Source organism: Molossus molossus, unplaced genomic scaffold, assembly GCF_014108415.1.
Source record: "Molossus molossus isolate mMolMol1 unplaced genomic scaffold, mMolMol1.p scaffold_m16_p_1, whole genome shotgun sequence".
NCBI lineage: Eukaryota > Metazoa > Chordata > Mammalia > Chiroptera > Molossidae > Molossus > Molossus molossus.
In genome coordinates, this window is record NW_023425344.1 from 28,794,932 (window position 1) to 28,815,177 (window position 20,246).

Genomic DNA, 20,246 nt, shown 5'->3' on the forward strand with positions numbered 1-20,246 from the left:
CATGCAGGAGAGGCAGCCAATTGATGTTCTGACTCACTGATGTTTCTATCACTCTCCCCCTCTAAAATCAATAAAGGAAAACAAAATTTAAAAAAAGAAAAAAGAAAAAAAGAAGAGTCTCTTCAACAAATGGTATTAGAAAACCTAGATATCCACAGGCAAAAGAATAAAGCTGAATTGTTATCTTATATCATATACAAAAATTAACTAGAAATGGATCAAATCTCTAATTTAAAAACCAAAAAAAAACTATACAACTCTCAGAAGATATAGGAGGAACTTTTCACAATCTTAGGTTTAGCCAATATCTGATAAGGGTTTAATATTCAGAATATATAAAGAATTCTTACAACTCAACAACAAGAAAGACATACAACCTAATTAAGAATGACAAGGGGCTGGTTTGGGTCAGTGGTTAGAGTGTCAGCCCTCGGCCCAGAGGGTCATGGGTTCAATTCGTGGTTAAGGGCATGTACATGGGTTGCAGGTTCGATCCCCAGCTCTTGTTGTGTGGCAGACAACCAATCAATGTGTCTTTTTCACATTGATGTTTCTCGCTCTCTCTCTCTCTCTCTCTATCCCCTCCCTTTCATTCTATCTATCTCCTGTGAGGATCAACAATAATAAAAAAATAAAAATAAAAGTGGGCAAAACACTTTTAATACCCAAAGAAAGTATAAAAATGGCCAAAAAACATATGAAAAGTAGTCATGTGTCATTAACATCATTAGTTATTAGGGAAATACAAATCAAAACCACAAAATACTTCCCACCTATTAGGATGGCTACTATAAAAAAAAAACAAAACAGAAAAGGCCTTGGCCAGTTTGGCTCAGCGGTTAGAGCATTGGCCGATGGACCAATGGGTAACGGGTTTGATTCTGGTCAAAGAGCACTGTACCTTGGCTATAGTTCGTCCCCAGCCTTGGTTGGGTAGTGTAGGAGGCAACCAGTCAATGCGTCCCTCTCATGTTGATGTTTTTCTCTCTTTTCCTCTCTCCCCCACTCTATCTGAAGATAAAAAAAATATCCTCGTGTAAGGATTAAAAAAAAAAGTAGAAAAGAATAGCATTGCAAAGATGTATTGTAATCGGAAGCCTTGTGCATTGCTGATGGGAATATAGGGCTGCTGTAGCAAACAATCTGGCAATCTCTCAAAAGTTTAACATAGGATGACCATGTGACTCAGCAATTCCACTCCAAGGTATATACCTCATAGATTTGAGAACAGGGACTCAAATGTTTACATCAGCATTACTCACAATAGTTAAAAGGTAGAAAAAGTCCAAGAGTCTATCAACAGATGAATAACCAATATGTAGGCAACACACACAATGAATTATTATTATGGCATAAAATGAAGTTCTGATACATACTATAACACAACCTTGAATCCATTATACTCGGTGAAATACGTCAGACACAAAAGGACAAATAATGGATGATAAGAGGTATGTAGAAAAGGCAAGCAGAACAGAGTTTACCCGGGACTGAGAGAAGGAGGCAATGAGAAGTTATTGGTTAGTGAATATAGATTTTTCCATCTGAGATGATAAAGTTCTAGAGGTAGGATACTGGTGATGGTTACACAATAATGTGGGTGCATATTTTAGGTGATAGCTTGGGACATTCTGGAAGAGTTACTTGGCTTTCCTGGATATATCCCATGTATACAGGTGGTATTTACATGTTATTAAACTTCTGTTTGTTTTTTAAAACAAATCAAAACAAAAACATCCAACAAAAAGAAGAATGTGGGTAAATATAGTATAGATGAGCGGCACACTTAATGGTAAAAATATCAAAGTTTATTTTATATTTATTTTATCACAAAAAAAGAGCCATCTTAAATTAGGATCCATCAACAATTAAGTCATCATCTAAGAGTTGCCTTAAATTTCACATTTGTTGCCAGCCACATCGAGCAACAGCGTAAACAGCACAAAAATTTGGAATAGGAATGAGACTTTGGCCATGCTTTTCCATCCTTGTCTATCACACTCAAATGGAGAAAGGAAAAAGAGGAAGGAGTGCACTGCCAAATATCTTTCTAAGTTCAGATACTGAGGGCTTGAAGACCACTGGACCATGTGGAAGGATTAGGTAAACTGGGAAAGTAAGCACTGAACTGAAAGTCACCCACAACGGTCCAGTAGGTAAGACTGGTTTGTTTATAGCTCTGGCAGGGTAGGTCAGTTTGTTACAGTGTCATCCTGATACACCAAGGTTGCGGGTTCAATCCTGGTCAGGGCACATACAAGAAGCAACCAATAATGTATAAATAAGTGGAACAACAAATCAATATTTCTCTCTTTCCCCCCTTCCTCTTGCTCTAAAATCAATTTAAAAAAAATGTAAATAATTTTAAAATTTATGTCCATTTGGAAGAGATTCTTTTTTTTTTTTTTATCCTCACCCGAGGACACTTTTTCATTCTTTGTTCAGATAGAGCAGGAGGGAGAGAGAGAGAGAAACATCGATGTGAAAGGGACACATCGAGTGGCTGCCACCCGCACGACCAACCAGGGCCGGGGACAAACTGCAACCGAGGTACATGCCCTTAGCGGGAACCGAACCCGGGTCTCTCCGGACCGCAGGCCAACGCTCTAACCGCTGAGCCAAACCGGCCAGGGCTGGAAGAGATTCTTAATCAGAGGTGTGTTTGGGCACCAACCCAGAGCTAATAAATCAGCGTGTGTGCTCGCGTGCATGCACACACACACTTCAATAACTAAAATAGAATACATAAATCTAGTGCCAAAGTGCAATGTAATTATATTTCAAAATGCTACTCAAATATAATTTCACTTACATTTTTTTTTTTTAATCCTCACCCGAGGACATTTTGCATTCATCTTCAAAATAGAGCGGGAGGGAGAGAGAGAGAGACATCGACATGAGAAAGACACATCGACTGGCTGCCACCCGCCCTAACCGGGGCCGGGGACAAACTGTGACTGAGGTATGTACCCTTAGCGGTAACTGAACCCGGGTCTCTCTGGACCGCAGGTTGACACTCTAACCGCTGAACCAAACCGGCCAGGGCTCCACTTACATTTTTAACAATGTTTGATAAAACAAAATTCTAGCACTCAAGTAAATGGTCCTTCAAATGTTAGAATATAGCATTTGACTTATATTCTTTACTTCGTAATTCATTCATCTCATATTCTCATTTTTTCTTTTTTGGTTAAACCTCACCCAAGGATATTTTTCCATTGATTTTTAGATAAAAGTGGAAGAGAGGGAGAGGGGGAAGGATGGAAAGGGAGAGAGAGAGAGAGAAACATCAATGTGAGAGACATCAATTCGTTGCCTCCCAAACAACCCTGACTGGGGCCAGGGATCGAACCTGCAACTCAGGTATGTGCCCTTGATGGGGAACAAAACCCAAGACCCTTAGGTGTGTGGGCTGATGCTTTAACTGCTGAACCAAACCTGCCAGGGATCATTTTTTTTCTTTCTTAAATGCTAATATCTCATAATAGCTGAATAGAAATCAGAATGTCATTTGGAAATTAAATTAACATAAGGAGGGAAAACATACAATAATTTAAAAGGAAAAGAGAATTATATATAGAAAGCAGAAATGTTGTTTCTGTGATAAAGATGTAGATAGTAGTCTTAATCTCATGATTCTAAATTTAATTAAATGAGAAACTTACCCTGTCATTCATTAGCAGATCTTTCACAATAAAATTTGCTACTACAGATTTCATTGGGGAAGCAAACTGATCTGGTGCTAACATGGAAATGTGGCCCAATGAAACTAATGGAGTTATAAGTTGTTCTGGTACATCAGCATTCAGACTCCTACTGAGTGGCTATAAAAATAAAACAGTCAAAATTACCAGTTTGTTTTGTAAATAGCTAGACATTCTATGGAAAGAGTAAATGTTCCAGAGTCCTCCTGAACTTATCATGCTCAAACAAACCTATTCTAATGACATGATCAAAAGTAACTTTAGCCACATTAGATAGTTGATTCTTATTTCACCTACTAAAATTTAACAAATCTGAAGAATGCAGAAAAAAGGTAATAGAAAAAAATAAAGCCAAAGTAAAAGGTAGAAATGAAAACAAAATTATTTCTGCATCATCAAATCAGCATTATTTTCAAGCTATCTACAAACAATAGGTTTGTTATGTTAGTGGATTTTTTATCCTGTGGGGACATTTTAAATGACCACAAATCATAAAAAATTAGATTTCACTGGGTTCTGATCATATTGTATCTAATTTATTACAATAGAAATACCTTTCTAGTAGCGGAATCAGGCCAAGAATCATACATAAGGAAAGGCCAACAGGACTGATTTTCAGGTAAGGGTGTCAGGTACTTTAAACTTGATGGTTCAAAGTCATCTAATTAAACTTTTTGAGGATAAATGGATCACTGAGCCAATCAAGTTAAAATTAAGTAAAATGTTCTAACAAACATGCAAAACATCTTTCCGTATGTAGTATTTGAACACATAATCTGACCTAAAGGCTGGGTATAAAGTGCTGAATAAAACAGAGAGAGTCCCTGCTCCCATAGAATTTATATTCTAGGGTGGGATAAAAAACTAAAAAAAAAGCCCCAAAAATGAAAACAAAACTAAACCTATCTTCACAGACCATAAAAATAAAAATCAACATAAACACACCCTATATATTATATATACCTCAAAAATCTGTGCAAGCTGGACTTCTTTATTTGTGAATATGGCATGTATACAGTGAACAGCCTGTTTTGCTTGGTGTGGAGTACCTCTCTTTGCTTTCTGATGTAAAATAGGAATTAAAGTCCTGTAAAAAACAATATCATAGTTAAAAAAACAAAAGCCCATAAACCACAGTAGTTCTTTTGGTTGCCTCCTATGTCCTCTTCCATAACTATTTGGATGTACACTGGTAGAAAAATCTCTCTTAAAAACTACCAGATCTATAGAAGGATATAAAGCTCTTTCTCTGTTCCCAAGTATAGTTAAAGAAATACAATGCCTCAAGAGAAAGGCTACTTCAGGGGACAACTTCTGTTTTAAAGCCATCTTGTGAATATGAAGAAATAAACAAGCCACCCTTGATTTATAATCTAAAACTTGCCCCATGCCATATTTTTACATTTCCTTTCCAAGTAGATATGATTAATTTTTCACTTTCTTTTCACAATCCCCTTCAGTTATTTTAAAGTAGTCATGGGAGAAAAGCAGCAGAAGTCCAAGTTTTATTAAAAAGCTGGAGTGATTATACTAGTGAAAGAAAATATGCAAGGACATAGACACATAAATATTAGTAGAAGAGTAATAAAAACATCTAACAATTATTGAGTATTTATGCCAATTATGATTCTAAGTATTTTTACATGCATTGATCCTCATACTCAAAGAAGATTAATTATTACAGTCAATAAACAGATGAAAACACTAAAGCACAAAATTATTATTTAAGCTTCTTAAGGTAACAGAGCTAGAAAATGGTAAAATTGGGATTTGAAGATAAGCATTTCTGCTCCAAAATCCATGCACTTAACCTCCATACTGACAATGAAGATCAGAGTAAAACAATCTTTCTATGGGACAATGTAGAAATATGTTTTACAATCTTAAAGCATTAAATGTTGATAATATGGAAAAACAAGTGGAATGAAGAAAGAAGCATGTTTGTTTCAACCTATAGAAAACAGATATACACATCAAGTAGATAGACAAAACATTCATAAAAAATATATAAAATGTTAATTTTTTAAAAGTTTCAGCTTTTTACAATGAACATGTATTTTTCTCATCAGAAGAAAATGTATCAGGCAAAATAAAAATTTAAGAAAATACATCTGACATACATTTAATGCAATTACTCTATTTTATAGATTATAAGGTCAGTGGTATTAAATACAGTGGTGACAAAGGGTCCTCTTATGATAATGCGAGGCTAGGCATTAAGGAGCAATACCCCAGACTCCATGCCATGCACCTCAACAAAAAACCCCAAACGGGAACGTATGCTAGTCAGTGTGAGTGTGACTTAATATGAATATGCCACATTTCTCTCCATGCAGGTTTGGAATTATGAATAGAGATTTCCATGCTCCAATAGCCTCCTTGATGGAGTACTGCTTAAGTTTTTCTTTCACAAATTCATTTACCAGAGTAACAGTTCTTGTAAATAATAGAAGTAACAAAGGAAGATATGTTGAAATTGTTGTTAAATGCATTATTAATTCTCAGCCTCATGAAATGATGATACATAAATCAACTTTAATCTTTCTCCTTGTTTTTCTGGTGTGCTATAATTCCATGATGCCATCAGGGTTGTTATTGAGGTCTATAGTGTTGTGCTTTTCTGTTTCTCAGTGATTCTCTCCTTCCTTCCCCATTAATCTTTTACAAAAAGAGGTTTTATTCCTTGTGTCCAAAGTTAACTATTCCACCTATACCCATTTTTCCACTGCTTCCTTTGGAATAGAATTCCTTCATGAGTAAATTCTTTACCTTTAAAAAAAAGTATATATTAAGATTTTTCTAGTTTGAAAAACTCACCAGAAACTTTAACCTGTTGTGTCAATGATGTTTTTCTATAATATACAAATTATAAAGAGTATTATCTCTAGACTATAAACTCCTTGAGAGCAGGGACTGACTGTGGTTAATTCTTTCATATTAGCCAGTATAGCACTGACAATGAAGAGAATGTACAATAAATACTGAATTAATCCTCACATTTAACAATTAGCTCACAAATTTAATAAAAACTTTAGGAGTCATGAGAATTTTTGTTTTATGATTATCCTATAAGGAATAACTGGTTTGATTTGAATATACCCCAAACTATTTGCATATACTCTGAACATCTGATTCAACAGCTATCAGCAATAGTATTCTTCATTTAAAAGACATCTCCCACATCTTATGTCTAAATATAGTCTCAGCACAAGTTTGATCCTAACACCTTTTTTTTTTTTTTAAAATCTGATAAAACCTTTATGAGGCTAGATCCTAACAACTTCTTTAAGATGCCAAAGTGAAAATACAAAATATACTTCATTCTTATGAGAAGGGAGGTAATCCAGAGGGAGAGATCAAAACAATAAAAGCACCACTGCCAACAACCACATTAACTAAGAAATATTTTAAGTCTACTATATGATTATTCCATTCTGTGATGGGATATGAAGGTACTAAGTATTAAATTTATAACCAGTTGGAGAGAAAAAGGTGAACATACACCAAGTTGGAAAACATATTAATCACAAATTCTAAATTATGCAGTAACTCTTCATTATTAATATTAGTATTTTTAAATCATATTGTCATAAAAAAAGTTTCAGCTTGTTCCTCCACCTATATTCTAATGGTAGGGGAGAAATAACGCAGAGAAAAGATGAAACAAAGAATAAAGAAAAGTAGCTTCCAAATAAAAGTTGTCTTTCCTCTTGCCTGTCTTCCTACGTGAAAGGGAAACAATGATCCTACAGCTCGGTTCCCACGCTTAGAAAACTTTTGTATCGACTATGAGAAAAAATATACTCACGATCGTATCTGGGGTAAGTCTGTTTCTATTTTGTGGCCTGTATTTCTAAAAATTTGTATAGCAGCTTCTGCTACCTTGTCATCTTCCATTCGGAGGCACTGTAACAGGGACTCATATGTCTCTGCAGAGTGGAACGAGGTAGGATGTGTGAAAGACAGAACCTGGAGGAATAGATATAGCTTTAGAAGTGCAGACAATGGTTTTCATCCGTTAAAAGAAGATAACTATAAATATGATTTAAAATTATGGGCTGCATAAGCTATCTACACAGAATCAAGATTTACATCTAGTAGTTAGGTGTGGCTAATAAGATACTGACAGAAATACTGTGCAGTAGATGCCTTAAGACAGTTGAAATATAGCCCTTGCCCTATTTTCTTCTTAACCTCTTGGTCTATTCTGATAGTGGGAATGCAGAAAATGTGGGTCCTCTCTTATGGTGTATGATATTGTGATGTGTACAGAGCTTTATTTCATGACAAAAGATATTGTATAAGGAAATATTTAAAGTGAAATCCATCACAAAAAGTTCACTCACTGTAACTATAAACAAAGAAGCCATTATTGTGAACTTTTAATGATGAATACAAACATAAAATTATTCCTTATTTATTATGACCCAAGTCCCAGCCTATCCTTAATAAGTTTACAGCATGTTAGATGCAACATGTCTACAAAGTTCACCTTTCATGAAGTGGAAACAATTCAGTTAGCATAATACTGGAAATAAGGGTTAAAGGTGAGAGGCAGGGAGAGGGGAGAATGGAGTATATAGTCTTTATGAACTTATACAATAATCATTTTTAATGGGTAATAAAGTGGAGAGATTACCTCATTTGGTGAGATTTATAGTGATAATATTACTTATGAGGTTTTAATTACTTACAAAAAATGGAGAATAAAATTTGAAAAAACAAATCAAACAACCTATTAAATATATTTATCTTTGCCCAGCTGGTGTGGTTCAGTGGTTGAACACTGACCCATGCACCAAGAGATTTCTGGTTCGATTCCTGGTCAGGGCATGTGCCCAGGTTGTGGGCCCAATCCCCAGTGAGGGGCATGCAGGAGGTGGCCAATCGATGTTCTCTTTCATCGATGTTTCTCTCTCTCTCCCCATAAATTCAATGAAGAAAAAAAAAAATTTTTTTTAAATTATCTTTGGGCTTTTTCCTGTGTATTGAAATGTTGCCGGTTCAATTCCCAGTCAGGGCACATGCCCAGGTTGCGGGCTCAATCCCTGGTAGGGGGCATGAAGGAGACAGCTGATGGATGTTTCAATCTCACATCGATGTTTCCATCTCTCCCTTCCTCTCTCTCTAAAAAAAAAATCAATTAAAAAAAAGTTTATCTTAAAGATGATTTCAGTTTTAAAACTATTTAAAGCCCTGGCTGTTGCTCAGTGGTTAGAGCACTGGCCTGTGGACCAAAGGGTTACGGATTTGATTCTGGTCAAGGGCATGTCCCTGGTTTGCAGATTCGATCCCTGACCCTGATCAGGGTTGTGTAGGAGGCAACTAGTCCATGTGTCTCTCTCATCCATGTTTCTCTCTCTCTCTTCTCTCTTCCCCTCCCCCTAGGAATCAATGGAAAAATATCCTCAACAACAACAGCAAATTATTTAAAAATAGTTTTATTGAAAACATAATTAAAATATTTCTCACAAAGCATCATATCAATTCTTTCTGTGAAATATTTAAGACCATTCCAATACAACCCTCTTTTCTACCTAATGTCCACTGCACTGGTTTATCTCTTCTCCCTTAGTTTATATGTCGTAGTGGTCTAAATGTCTCGTTGCCTTCAATTTCTCCTCTTTATTCCATCCAATAAAAGCTCTATCAAATGCTGTTATCATTTTAAAAGCAAGGTTAAAAAGCCCTGATATTACCCTTCTGCCCAAATGGCACTCCACAATCTGGAATCAACCATTACTCCCCAGAGAAATCCTTTTGTCTAGTCAGGCTAGATTCCTAATGATTTCCTAAAATATGCCAAGAATTATTCTCTTGGATGATGTTGTTTCCCCCCCCTAGATTAAGTCATATCTTTTCTACAAAGTCTTACCTCACCTAACTCTTACTAGTTGCTCAATTCTCTGTATCTTTTGGCACCTATGACAATTACCAACTGTTTAAAAACTCCCTTATCAGACAGATGCTGTCATATAATATTCCTGTGAGAATATTATATGCAGGTTCTTTAAAAGATACTAGATCATTTAACACATACTGTTACAAGCACAGCACACATGCAAATAATGAACAAATTATCAGAAACCTAAAAACATTACTTTATAACATAAAATAATTACATTATTATAATATAAAAACATGCGATACTTTTATAAAACATGACCTCTACCAAAGTTTTAAATCTTTTGAATAGTTTTCAATGAAATAAAGCCTGATTCTTGCATTTCCTTAACAAAATTCAAACTGTGATTACTTGTGGAATCTAATGAACAAAATAAACTGACAAACAAAATGGAACCAGAAGCATGCATGGAACAGGCAGGCAGGAGGGGTGGGGGGGGGGAGGGTGAGACTAGATAGAGAAGTAGAGGGATTAGCTAAAGAACATATATGTATACCCCATGGACATGAACAGAATGTGGTGAAAGCCAAAGGAGGGGGATGCGGGGGTAGGTGAAGGTGAGTAAAGAGGGGGAGGGAATGAGGGAATTCTAAAATAATGTCAACATTAAAAATGTTTTTGTTGTTGTTGTTGTTTGTTTTTTTATCCTCACCCGAGGACATTTTTTCCATTTTTTGTTCAGATAGAGTGGGAGGGAGAGAGGTAGAGAGAGAGAGAGAAACATCGATGTGAAAGGAACATATCAAGTGGTTGCCACCAGCATGACCCTAACCAGGAAATGAACCCCGGTCTCTCCGGACCGCAGGCCGACGCTCTAACTGCTGAGCAAAACTGGTCAGGGAAACATTAAAAACGTTTAATAAAAAAAATTGTGATTACTGAAATGCCCGGAGACAAAATTGTTTCAAAAATACCTTAAGAAGTTCAAGTCCTGAACGAATAGCTGTATCTGGACTTACACCCTCCTCTTCATCATCTGCTGTCCCTTCTATTGATTTATTCATCAGTTTTACCAGTGCACTATTAATACAAGAAAATCTAAATTAGTAACACCACTAGATTAGTAACTATCCTAATTGCATCCTGGCAGGACATACATAGTATCTAAACATCAGATTCAAGTTTGGTCCTGGGAGAAAAAGTTACTTTGTGACATTTTAAGCTTTGCTCTCTACTTTGAACTTATTTTTAGTTTATCACCATCCTACCCCTCAACTCAGTGTGTATAACAACAACTACTGAAAAACAACAAAACTATAATTAAATAATATACATGTTAGAAACATATTTATGTAAGTATAAGCAATTTAATATTCATTTCTAAATGTAAAAAGATCATTTACAATTTTAAGAAAACAGTTGCTAAATGGACAAAAGATAATTCACTCAAAGCAAAACAACAACAAAAAATACCACAAATACACAGGTAAAGGAATTAAATTAGTCAATGATAATCTGTTGAATCAGTAATTCCATTCTAGAAATTTCTGCAATTTCTAGAAATTTCTGCAAAGAAGCAATTCATCAGGTATATATTACATTAATAGATTCACCACTGAAAAACCACTCAATTGTCCAATATTATAGAATTAGTTCTTCAAATATACCTAAAAACTACAAAATAGATTACCTGGTCAATAAAAATCAGACTGTAGCAACATAGTACTATTTTAAGTAAAAGCAGATGTGACTTTTGGTTTTGAGACAGTTCCCTCAACAGGAAACTGAGAAAAGTACTATCTTCTTTTGAGAACATTAAATCATTACAGCAAATGGCCTAATACATAGTTAATATTCAACAAATGGAAGCTGATCAGAAAAGCATTAGGTTAAGTATTTCTCCTTTGGCGTTATACATATTTTAATAAAATTATTAATAAAAAATTTTAGTGCAACCATAAAGTATGTACAGATAAAATTTAAACCATTTTTGATACTTACATTTCCCTTTAACATCACAAAAATAATTTAAAAATTTCAGTATCAATTAATGTAAAAACATATTTTGAAAAACAAATTGGATGTGTGTGTATAAACATTAACTTGAAATATAATTCATATACCATACAATTCACCTATTTAAAATGTATAATTCAGCCCTGGCCAGTTTGGCTCAGCGGTTAGAGCGTCGGCCTGCGGTCCGGAGAGACCCGGGTTCGGTTCCCGCTAAGGGCACGTACTTCGGTTGCAGTTTGTCCCTGGCCCTGGTTGGTCGTGCGGGTGGCAGCCACTCGATGTGTCCCTTCACGTCGATGTTTCTCTCTCTCTCTCCCTTCCTTTCTCTCCCTCCCACTCTATCTGTACAAAAAATGGAAAAGTATCCTCGGGTGAGGATAAAAAATAAATAAATAAAATAAAATAAAATGTATAATTCAGAGTTCCGGGTTGAGGGCCGCAGGAAGTTAAAAAAATATAAATAAATAAATAATAAATAAATAAATAAATATAAATAAAATGTATAATTCAATAGTTTTTAGTATATACAAGGGTTATACAATCATTACCATGATCTAATTTTAGATTTTCCCTTGTTCTCGAAGTTCACCCATGTTATTGCATGCATCAATACTTCATTTTAAATCTGAATAATATTCCATTATATGCATATAAGACAATTTATCCATTCATTAGGTGATGGACATTTGGGTTATTATCCCTTTCTAGCTATTATGATAATGTTGCTATAACATTCATATACAGATTGTATATAGATAGATATTTTCAATTCTCTTGGGCACATATTTAAGAGTAGAATTGCCGGGTCATATGGTAATTCTATGTTTAATTCTTTGAGGAAAAGCCAAACTGTTTTCTAAATCAGCCCCATGATTTTACATTCCTACTAGCAATATATAAGGGTTCTAATTATTCTACGTTCTTACAAATTTAATCTCTCTGATTATAGCCACACAAAAAATTGCCTTATGTCCCTTACAGTGGTCAATCCCCTTTTCCCAAGTTGGCAATCACTGATCTGCTTTCTCTCACTATAATTTTATCTTTCTAGAATTTCGTATGTTTTGTGTCATACATATTTTATGTGACGTAATGGTTTTGTAATTCCTCCACGACTGTTGGTAGAATCAGTAGTTTGTTCCTTTCTACTGCTGAGAAGTATTTTATCGTATAGATATACCACACAATGTTTATCTAATTACTAACTGATGGACTTCAGGGTATTTCTATTACTTATTTATTTACTTATTTACTTATTTTTTATCCTCACCCGAGGACATATTGAGTGGCTACCTCCCACATGACCCCAACCAGGGCTGGGGATGAACCACAACTGAGGTATGTGCCTTTGGCTGGAATCGAACCCGTGATTCCTTGGTCCATGTTCCAACGCTCTAACCTCTGAGCCAGACTGGCCAGGGCAGAGTATTTCTAGTTAAAAGATATAAAAAGCTGCTACAAATAGGTCTTTATTGGTATATATATTTTCTTAGAGGAAAATATCTAGTATTGAGATTCCTGAAATACAGTAATGTTACATGTACACTTCATGTTACAACAAACTGCTTTCCACATCATCAACACTTGGTTCCGTCAGTCTATATCCGTACCAATACTTGGTATAGTTAGGATCTTTAAGTTTGGCCATTCCAGTGGGTGTATAGTGATAATCCTCTTTGTAATTTAATTTTGTATGTCCTTAATGAGTAACACTGTTCACTGTCTTGTTTTATGATAATTTACTATTTGTACATCTTATTTAGCAAAGTGTTAAAATTTTTGATGATTTAAAAAAAAATTGATTTCAGAGAGAGAGAGAGGAGGGATAGGGAGAGAGATAGAAACATCAATGAGAACATCAGTCGGCCACTTCCCGCATGCCCCCCCGCATTGGGAATCAGGCCCACAACCTAGGCATGTGCCCTAACTAGAAATTGAACTGGTGACCTCTTGGTGCACGGGTCGACGCTCAACTACTTGGCCACACTGGCTGGGCTCTTAGGTCATTTTTAAACTGGGTCATCTGTCTTACTAAGTAGTTAAGAGTTCTTTTTATATTTTGGATATAATTAATCCTTTATTAGTCATATGCTTTGCAAATACCTTCTCCCAGTCTGTGGCTTGATTTTTCTTTTCCTTAATGGTATATTACAAGGAGGAAAATAATATTTAATTTTCTTTCCTTGTTTGTGCTTTTTTATGTCTCATCAAAGAAATTTTGCTTACCCTAGCTTTTGTTCTAAAAGTTTTAATTTTGACATGTATTTATTCTTTTTTGTTGTTGTTGTTGTTGTTCAGGTAGAGTGGGAGGGGGAGAGAGGAAGAGAGAGAGAAACATCGATGTGAAAGGGACACATCGAGTGGCTGCCACCCGCACGACCAACCAGGGCCGGGGACAAACTGCAACCGAGGTACATGCCCTTAGCGGGAACCGAACCTGGGTCTCTCGGGACCGCAGGCCGATGCTCTAACCGCTGAGCCAAACCGGCCAGGGCAATTTTGACATGTTTTAAAAAGAAGTCATACCCTGGCCAGTCTGGCTCAGCAGTTAGAGCATCAGCCTGAGGACCAAAGCGTCTTGGGTTGATTCCTGATTAAGAGCACATACCTGGGTTGCAAGTTCGATTCTTCACCCTGGTTGGGGTCATATAGTAGGCAACCAATCAATGTCTCTCTCTCACATCAATGTTTCTATCTCTCTCTCCCTCCCTTCTACCTTATCTTAAAAAAAAAAAAGTGGAAAAATATCCTCAAGTGAGGATTAAAAAAAATTTAAATAAAAAGAAGTTATTGCCAGCCCTGGCTGGGTGGCTTAGAAGGTTGGAGCATTGTCCCATACATACAAGGTTGTGGATTCAGTTCCTGGTCAGGGCACATACCTAGGTTGTGGGGTGTATATGGGAGGCAAAAAATTGATGTTTCTCTCTCTCACCCCTTTCACCTCTCTCTAAAATTAACAAAACCATCCTCAGATGAAGATTAAAAAAAAGTCATTTCCAATTTGAGAAAATATTTTAAATTAAGCTTTCTGCTAGGAGGAAATCCTATAAAACAATGCATAGATTTAACAAGGTTAAAAATGTGTTTGAAAAAAATTTATTAATGTGTTTGACTACTCATAATAGAGTCCATATATACATTTATTTAATAATAAATGACTACCTATTAAGTGCTGAGACTTTGGGTCTATCCTGGAAACAACAGAATAATCCCCATCTTCAACTTCTTTTCTATTATTACCTTCCAAAGGCACTTAAATATTCTAAATTCCTTTTTAAAAAACAACAAAAGGCCCTGTCTGGTTGGGCTCAGCGGTTAGAGCGCCCGCCTGCGGTCCGGAGAGACCCGGGTTCGGTTCCCGCTAAGGGCATGTACCTTGGTTGCAGTTTGTCCCCGGCCCTGGTTGGTCGTGCGGGTGGCAGCCACTCGATGTGTCCCTTCACGTCGATGTTTCTCACTCTCTCTCTTCCTCTCTCTCCCTCCCACTCTGTCTGTACAAAAAATGGAAAAATGTCCTCGGGTGAGAATAAAAAAAATAAAAATAAATAAAAAACAACAAAAGACCCTTCTTCAAGTTTACTCACTTCTACCATCTTATTATTCTTTATTTTTTATAGCTAAATTATCTACATGGCTGTACTCAAGTCCCAATTTATCTCCTAAAGCAGAGGGTTTAGTTAGAAGTATGACAAGGTATTTATCCCTTTGATTTTTTCAGATCTCAAGGTTGCCAAGTGGGAACTACTAGGCTCCTAATGAGCTAGGCCACTTACCTCCAGGCCTTGAACAGTCTTCTCTGCTCAAATATTATCATTTTCTCTGTGTACCATAACGTGGATGTTGGGCAGGACTATCCAATACCTTCTTACCCTACCTCTTCTCTTCCCTTCTTCCTTCCTTTTCTAATGTTTTCACTGATTTTATTTTATTTTTTTAATTCTCACCCAAGGACATTTTTTCGTTTTTTGTTCAGATAGAGTGGGAGGGAGAGAGAGGAAGAGACAGAGAAACATTGACGTGAAAGGTATACATCGAGTGGATGCCACCCACATGACCAACCAGGGCTGGGGACAAACAGCAACCGAGGTACGTGCCCTTGGCGGGAACTGAATCCGGGTCTCTCTGGACCACAGGCCGATGCTCTAACCGCTGGGCCAAAATGGCTAGGGCTGTTTTCACTGGTTTTAGAGAGAGAGGAAGGGAGAGGGAGAAAGAGATGAACATCGATCTTTCTCATGCCCCAACTGGAGGTCAAACTCGAAACCTGGGCATGTGCCTTAATCAGGAATTGAACCAGCAACCTTTTGGTAGAAGGCACTACGCTCAACGAACTGACCCACACAGGACAGGGACATGCCCTTCTTAATCAACAGTAATCTGGATTTGCTCTTACTACCAGAAAGAAACTAGTCTGGCTATTGTGATGCTTTTCCTTTTTCTAAGTCTAATGGATGCTTTTGTAGTATCCATTTTACTTATGGGTAGCATTTGACCCTCTCCACCATTAAGTCCCTCTTTGGCACTCTATCCTGATTTTCCACTTTTGATTGCATAAAAAATTTTTTAAAAAAATTAATGAATTTCTTATCTTTTGCTAGCCTCTTAATTGTCAGTTTTTCTCATGTTTCAGTCCTCAACCTTTTTCTTTTTAAATTTTACCTTCTTCTCCAGGTTTTAATCATTATTACAGTCACTACTTCATTTTCTACTATTATCTACAGACCAAAACTAACTGTAGCATGTATATGTGTATTTGTATGAATATAAGTCTGGGGAAAAAAAATGGTTATATTTAGGATCCTCAATCCTTTCATCCAAAACTTTCATTATGGTTGAAGTACATGCAATTTCTAAATACTTCTTTATACCTTTTGCTTTTGTTCTTTTGTATGTCATTTTTTTCTTCCTAGAATAGCAAACGTTCATTAAGCACTTACTAAGTGAGACACTGTGTTCAGTATTTATTTAAACATCTCACCAACTCCAGTGAGTAGTAATTATTATACCCCTTATTTTAAAGATGATAAAATGAAAGCTTATAGTAACTTAAATAATCTACCTAAGGACACAGGGCTAGTGGCCTCAACTGCTCTTCCCCTGCAGTCTTCACCTGGCTAGTCTCTATAATTCCTACTTATCTTTCACTACTCAGTTTATGGGCCATCTATTTCAGGAGCCAATTCCCTAAAAAAACACAAAAAAACAACAAAAAAACCCCACCCCCAGTTACCCAATGTAGTTTATAAATCGCTCCATTAAATGTATGTTAAATGAATAAACCAACTCTCTATTTGCAATTTAATATTCCTTGAAGATCTGGTTACACAAAAGGAGTATTACATGACATATTTCCCATTAAAATTAATAAACTGGAACTTTACATAAAATTAGTGTCTTAGAAATTCTTGATTTGCTCCACTGAAATAAAATGGTATAGAGCAAAGGACAATGACAGCAAAATAATAAATCCAGGATTAAGTTATGATTTTTGTCATTTCCTAGCTGTGAACAAACCACTTAACTCTCTCAAAACACTGGTTTTCTTTTAATCCTCACACAAGGACGTTTTTCCATTTTTTTGTTCAGATAGAGTGGGAAGAAGAGAGAGAGAGAGGAATATCAACGTAAAAGGGACACCAAGTGGCTGCCACCTGCATGACCCAACCAGGGCCAGGGACAAACTGCAACCAAGGCGCATGCCCTTAGTGGGAGTTGAACCCGGGTCTCTTGGGACCGCAGGCCGATGCTCTAACCACTGAACCAAACCGGCCAGGGCAACACTGGTTTTCTTATATGCTAATAAGGAAACTAAAGAATAAGAAAATCTTAGAAAGACAAAAAAGTACACAAACATCATCCTTATGGGTAGAATTGTGTACCCCCAAATCCATGTGTTGAAGTCCTAACCTTCAGTACCTCAAAATGTGATTATATTTGGATATATAATCTCCCAATCATTCAAAGGAGATAGTATACCCATATTAAAGTAAAAAATAAGTTTAAAATTCGGATAAATTAGAGGGCTTTTTCCAAAGCCATGAAATAGTAGACACAGGTTTTTTTTTTTATTTATCCTCACCCGAGGATATTTTTCCATTTTTTTGTACAGATAGAGTAGGAGGGAGAGAAAGGAAGGGAGAGAGAGAGAGAGAGAAACATCGACGTGAAGGGACACATCGACCAGGGCCGGGGACAAACTGCAACCGAAGTACGTGCCCATAGGGGGAACCGAACCCGGGTCTCTCCGGACCACAGGCCGACGCTCTAACCGCTGAGCCAAATTGGCCAGGGCTAGTTCAAAACAGGTTTTGAAGAGATAATTAAAGTAAAATAAGGTCAAATGGGTGACCCATAATCTGATATGACTGTTGTCCCTATATGAAGACAAGAGAGGACACAGACATATGAAACTGTATGAGGAGACAGTCAAGAGGCCATCTGCAAGCCAAAAAAAAGAGGCTTCAGAAGAAATCAAACATGCTAATAATTTGAGTTTGGACTTCTAGAACTGTAAGGAATAAATTTCTGTTGTTTAAGCTACTTAGTCTGTGGTATTTTGTTATGACAGCCCTAGCAAACTAATACAATTGGCATTTCTATACAATCAAAGCAGTAATTCACATAAGGGCAAATAAACTAAAAGCTAGAATCAAGTCTCCTAATTCAAAGCTGTTAGAAAGAGAGCAAGTACTATTTAGTAACCCATCATGAAAAAATAAGAAGATATGCAGCTTATCTACTAGAAAAATAATTATTGCAAGGGAAAAGTATTCAGTTTACAACAGGAAATCATTAGAAACAACTGCATGTATGAAATTATAGGAACAGTTAATAAAAAACAGTAGCTATCAATTATGCCAGGCTGTTTACTTTTATTTATTTATTTATTTATTTGGTTAATCCTCACTCAAGGATATTTTTCTATTGATTTTTAGAAGGGAGAGAGGGAGAGAGAGAAAAATAGATGTGAGAGAGAAATATTGATTGGCTGCCTCTCACATGAGTTGGGGATGGAAGCTGAAACCCAGGTATGTGTCCCTGACCAGGAATTGAACCTATGACCCTTTGGTCTGAGGGCTGATACTGCAACTGCTGAGCCAAACTGGCCAGGACCAGGCTGTTTACTTTTTATGTATTATCACTAATTCTCACAATTTTTCAAAGGTGATAGTATACCCATATTAAAGTAAAAAAAAGTTTAAAATTCAGATAAATTATAAGGCTTTTTCCAAAGCCACAAACTAGTAGACACAGGTTTTGAAACCAGATTAGTCTAATGGCAATCTTGTGCTCTTTTCTTTTTTTTTTCATCCTCACCTGAGGACATTTTTCCATGTCTTGTTCAGATAGAGTAGGAGGGAGAGAGAGGAACAGAGAGAGAGAGAAACATCGACGTGAAAGGGACACATCGAGTGGCTGCCGCCTGCATGACCAACCAGGGCCGTGGACAAACTGCAACCGAGGTACGTGCCTTAGCGGGAACCAAACCCGGGTCTCTCTGGACTGCAGGCTGATGCTCTAACCGCTAAGCCAAACTGGCCAGGGCAATCTTGTGCTCTTTTCAAAACACTATTCTGTTTTCACATATCTCAAGTGAAAGTGATGTAATACATACTAAAGAACATTCTGGCCTGGTCGGTTTGGTTCAGCTGTTAGAGTGTTGGCCAGCGCTCCAGAGAGACCCTGGTTCGGTTCCCAATAAGAGCACATACCTTGGTTGCAGTTTGTCCCCGGCCCAGGCTGGGGTTGTGTGGGTGGCAACCACTCAATGTGTCTCTCTCACATCAATGTTTCTCTCTCTCTTCCTCCCTCTCGCTCTATCTGAAGATGAATGCAAAAGTGTATCCTTGGGTGAAGATTTAAAAAAAAAAAGAATAGTCTGGCCCCGGCAGGTTTGGCTCAGTGGTAAGAGTGTCAGCCCTCAGAGCAATGAGTCATGGGTTGGATCCTGGTCATGGGCCCTGGTTGGAGTCGTGCAGGAGGCAACCACTCGATGTGTCCCTCTCACATTGATGTTTCTCTCTCTCTCTCTCCTTCCCTCCCACTCTATCTGAAGATATCCTCAGATGAGGATTAAAAAAAAAAAGAATATTATGTGATCATCAAAATCATTGTAAGAACTCAAAGGTAGCCCTGGCCAGCTGGCCATTGGTTTGAGTGTCATCCCATACACCAAAAGGTTGTGGCTTTGATTCCTGGTCAAGACACATACCTAGGTTATGGGTTCGATGCCCATATGGGAGGCAACCGATTGGTGCTTCTCTCTAATATCGATGTTTATTCCTTTCTTGAAAAATCAATAAAAATATATCTTCAGAATGAGGAAATATATATACAGAGTCTCCAGCCTCAAGTTCTGCTGTCCTAGAAACATCTTAAGATTTTATTTTTTTCTTAAAATATGTTTTTATTGATGTTTTAGGATGAGAGGAAAAGAGAGAAAGAAACATTGACTGGCTGCCTCCTGCAGGCCCCATACTGGGGATCGAGCCAGAAACCCAGGTGTGTGCCCTGACCAGGAATCAAATCAGGACCTCTCAGTCGATGGGATGACTCTCAATCCACTGAGTAACACCAGCTGGGTAAGATTTCATTAAAAAAAAAAAAACACAAAAAAACAAGAGAGAGAAAACGAACAGGCCTTTCTTTCAACTTGAATGATGTATGCTTCTCCTATTAAA

The 20,246-nt window shown here is 36.9% G+C and overlaps 1 protein-coding gene across 7 annotated transcripts in view; it reads right to left on the minus strand.

The window, feature by feature from the left end:
* PDS5A (PDS5 cohesin associated factor A) overlaps positions 1 to 20,246 on the minus strand; it is a 143,925-nt gene that overhangs the window by 55,701 nt on the left and 67,978 nt on the right. For all 7 annotated transcript variants that reach the window (XR_004958848.1, XM_036255226.1, XM_036255216.1 and 4 more), the window contains exons 17-20: positions 10,524 to 10,629; positions 7,513 to 7,673; positions 4,668 to 4,791; positions 3,666 to 3,824 (exon numbers count right to left, since the gene is read on the minus strand). Coding sequence is in view for 6 of the 7 variants with exons in the window: in XM_036255226.1 (XP_036111119.1) it covers positions 3,666 to 3,824; positions 4,668 to 4,791; positions 7,513 to 7,673; positions 10,524 to 10,629 (550 nt within the window). In the remaining variant the exon portion in view is untranslated. The remainder of the gene's footprint in view (positions 1 to 3,665; positions 3,825 to 4,667; positions 4,792 to 7,512; positions 7,674 to 10,523; positions 10,630 to 20,246) is intronic.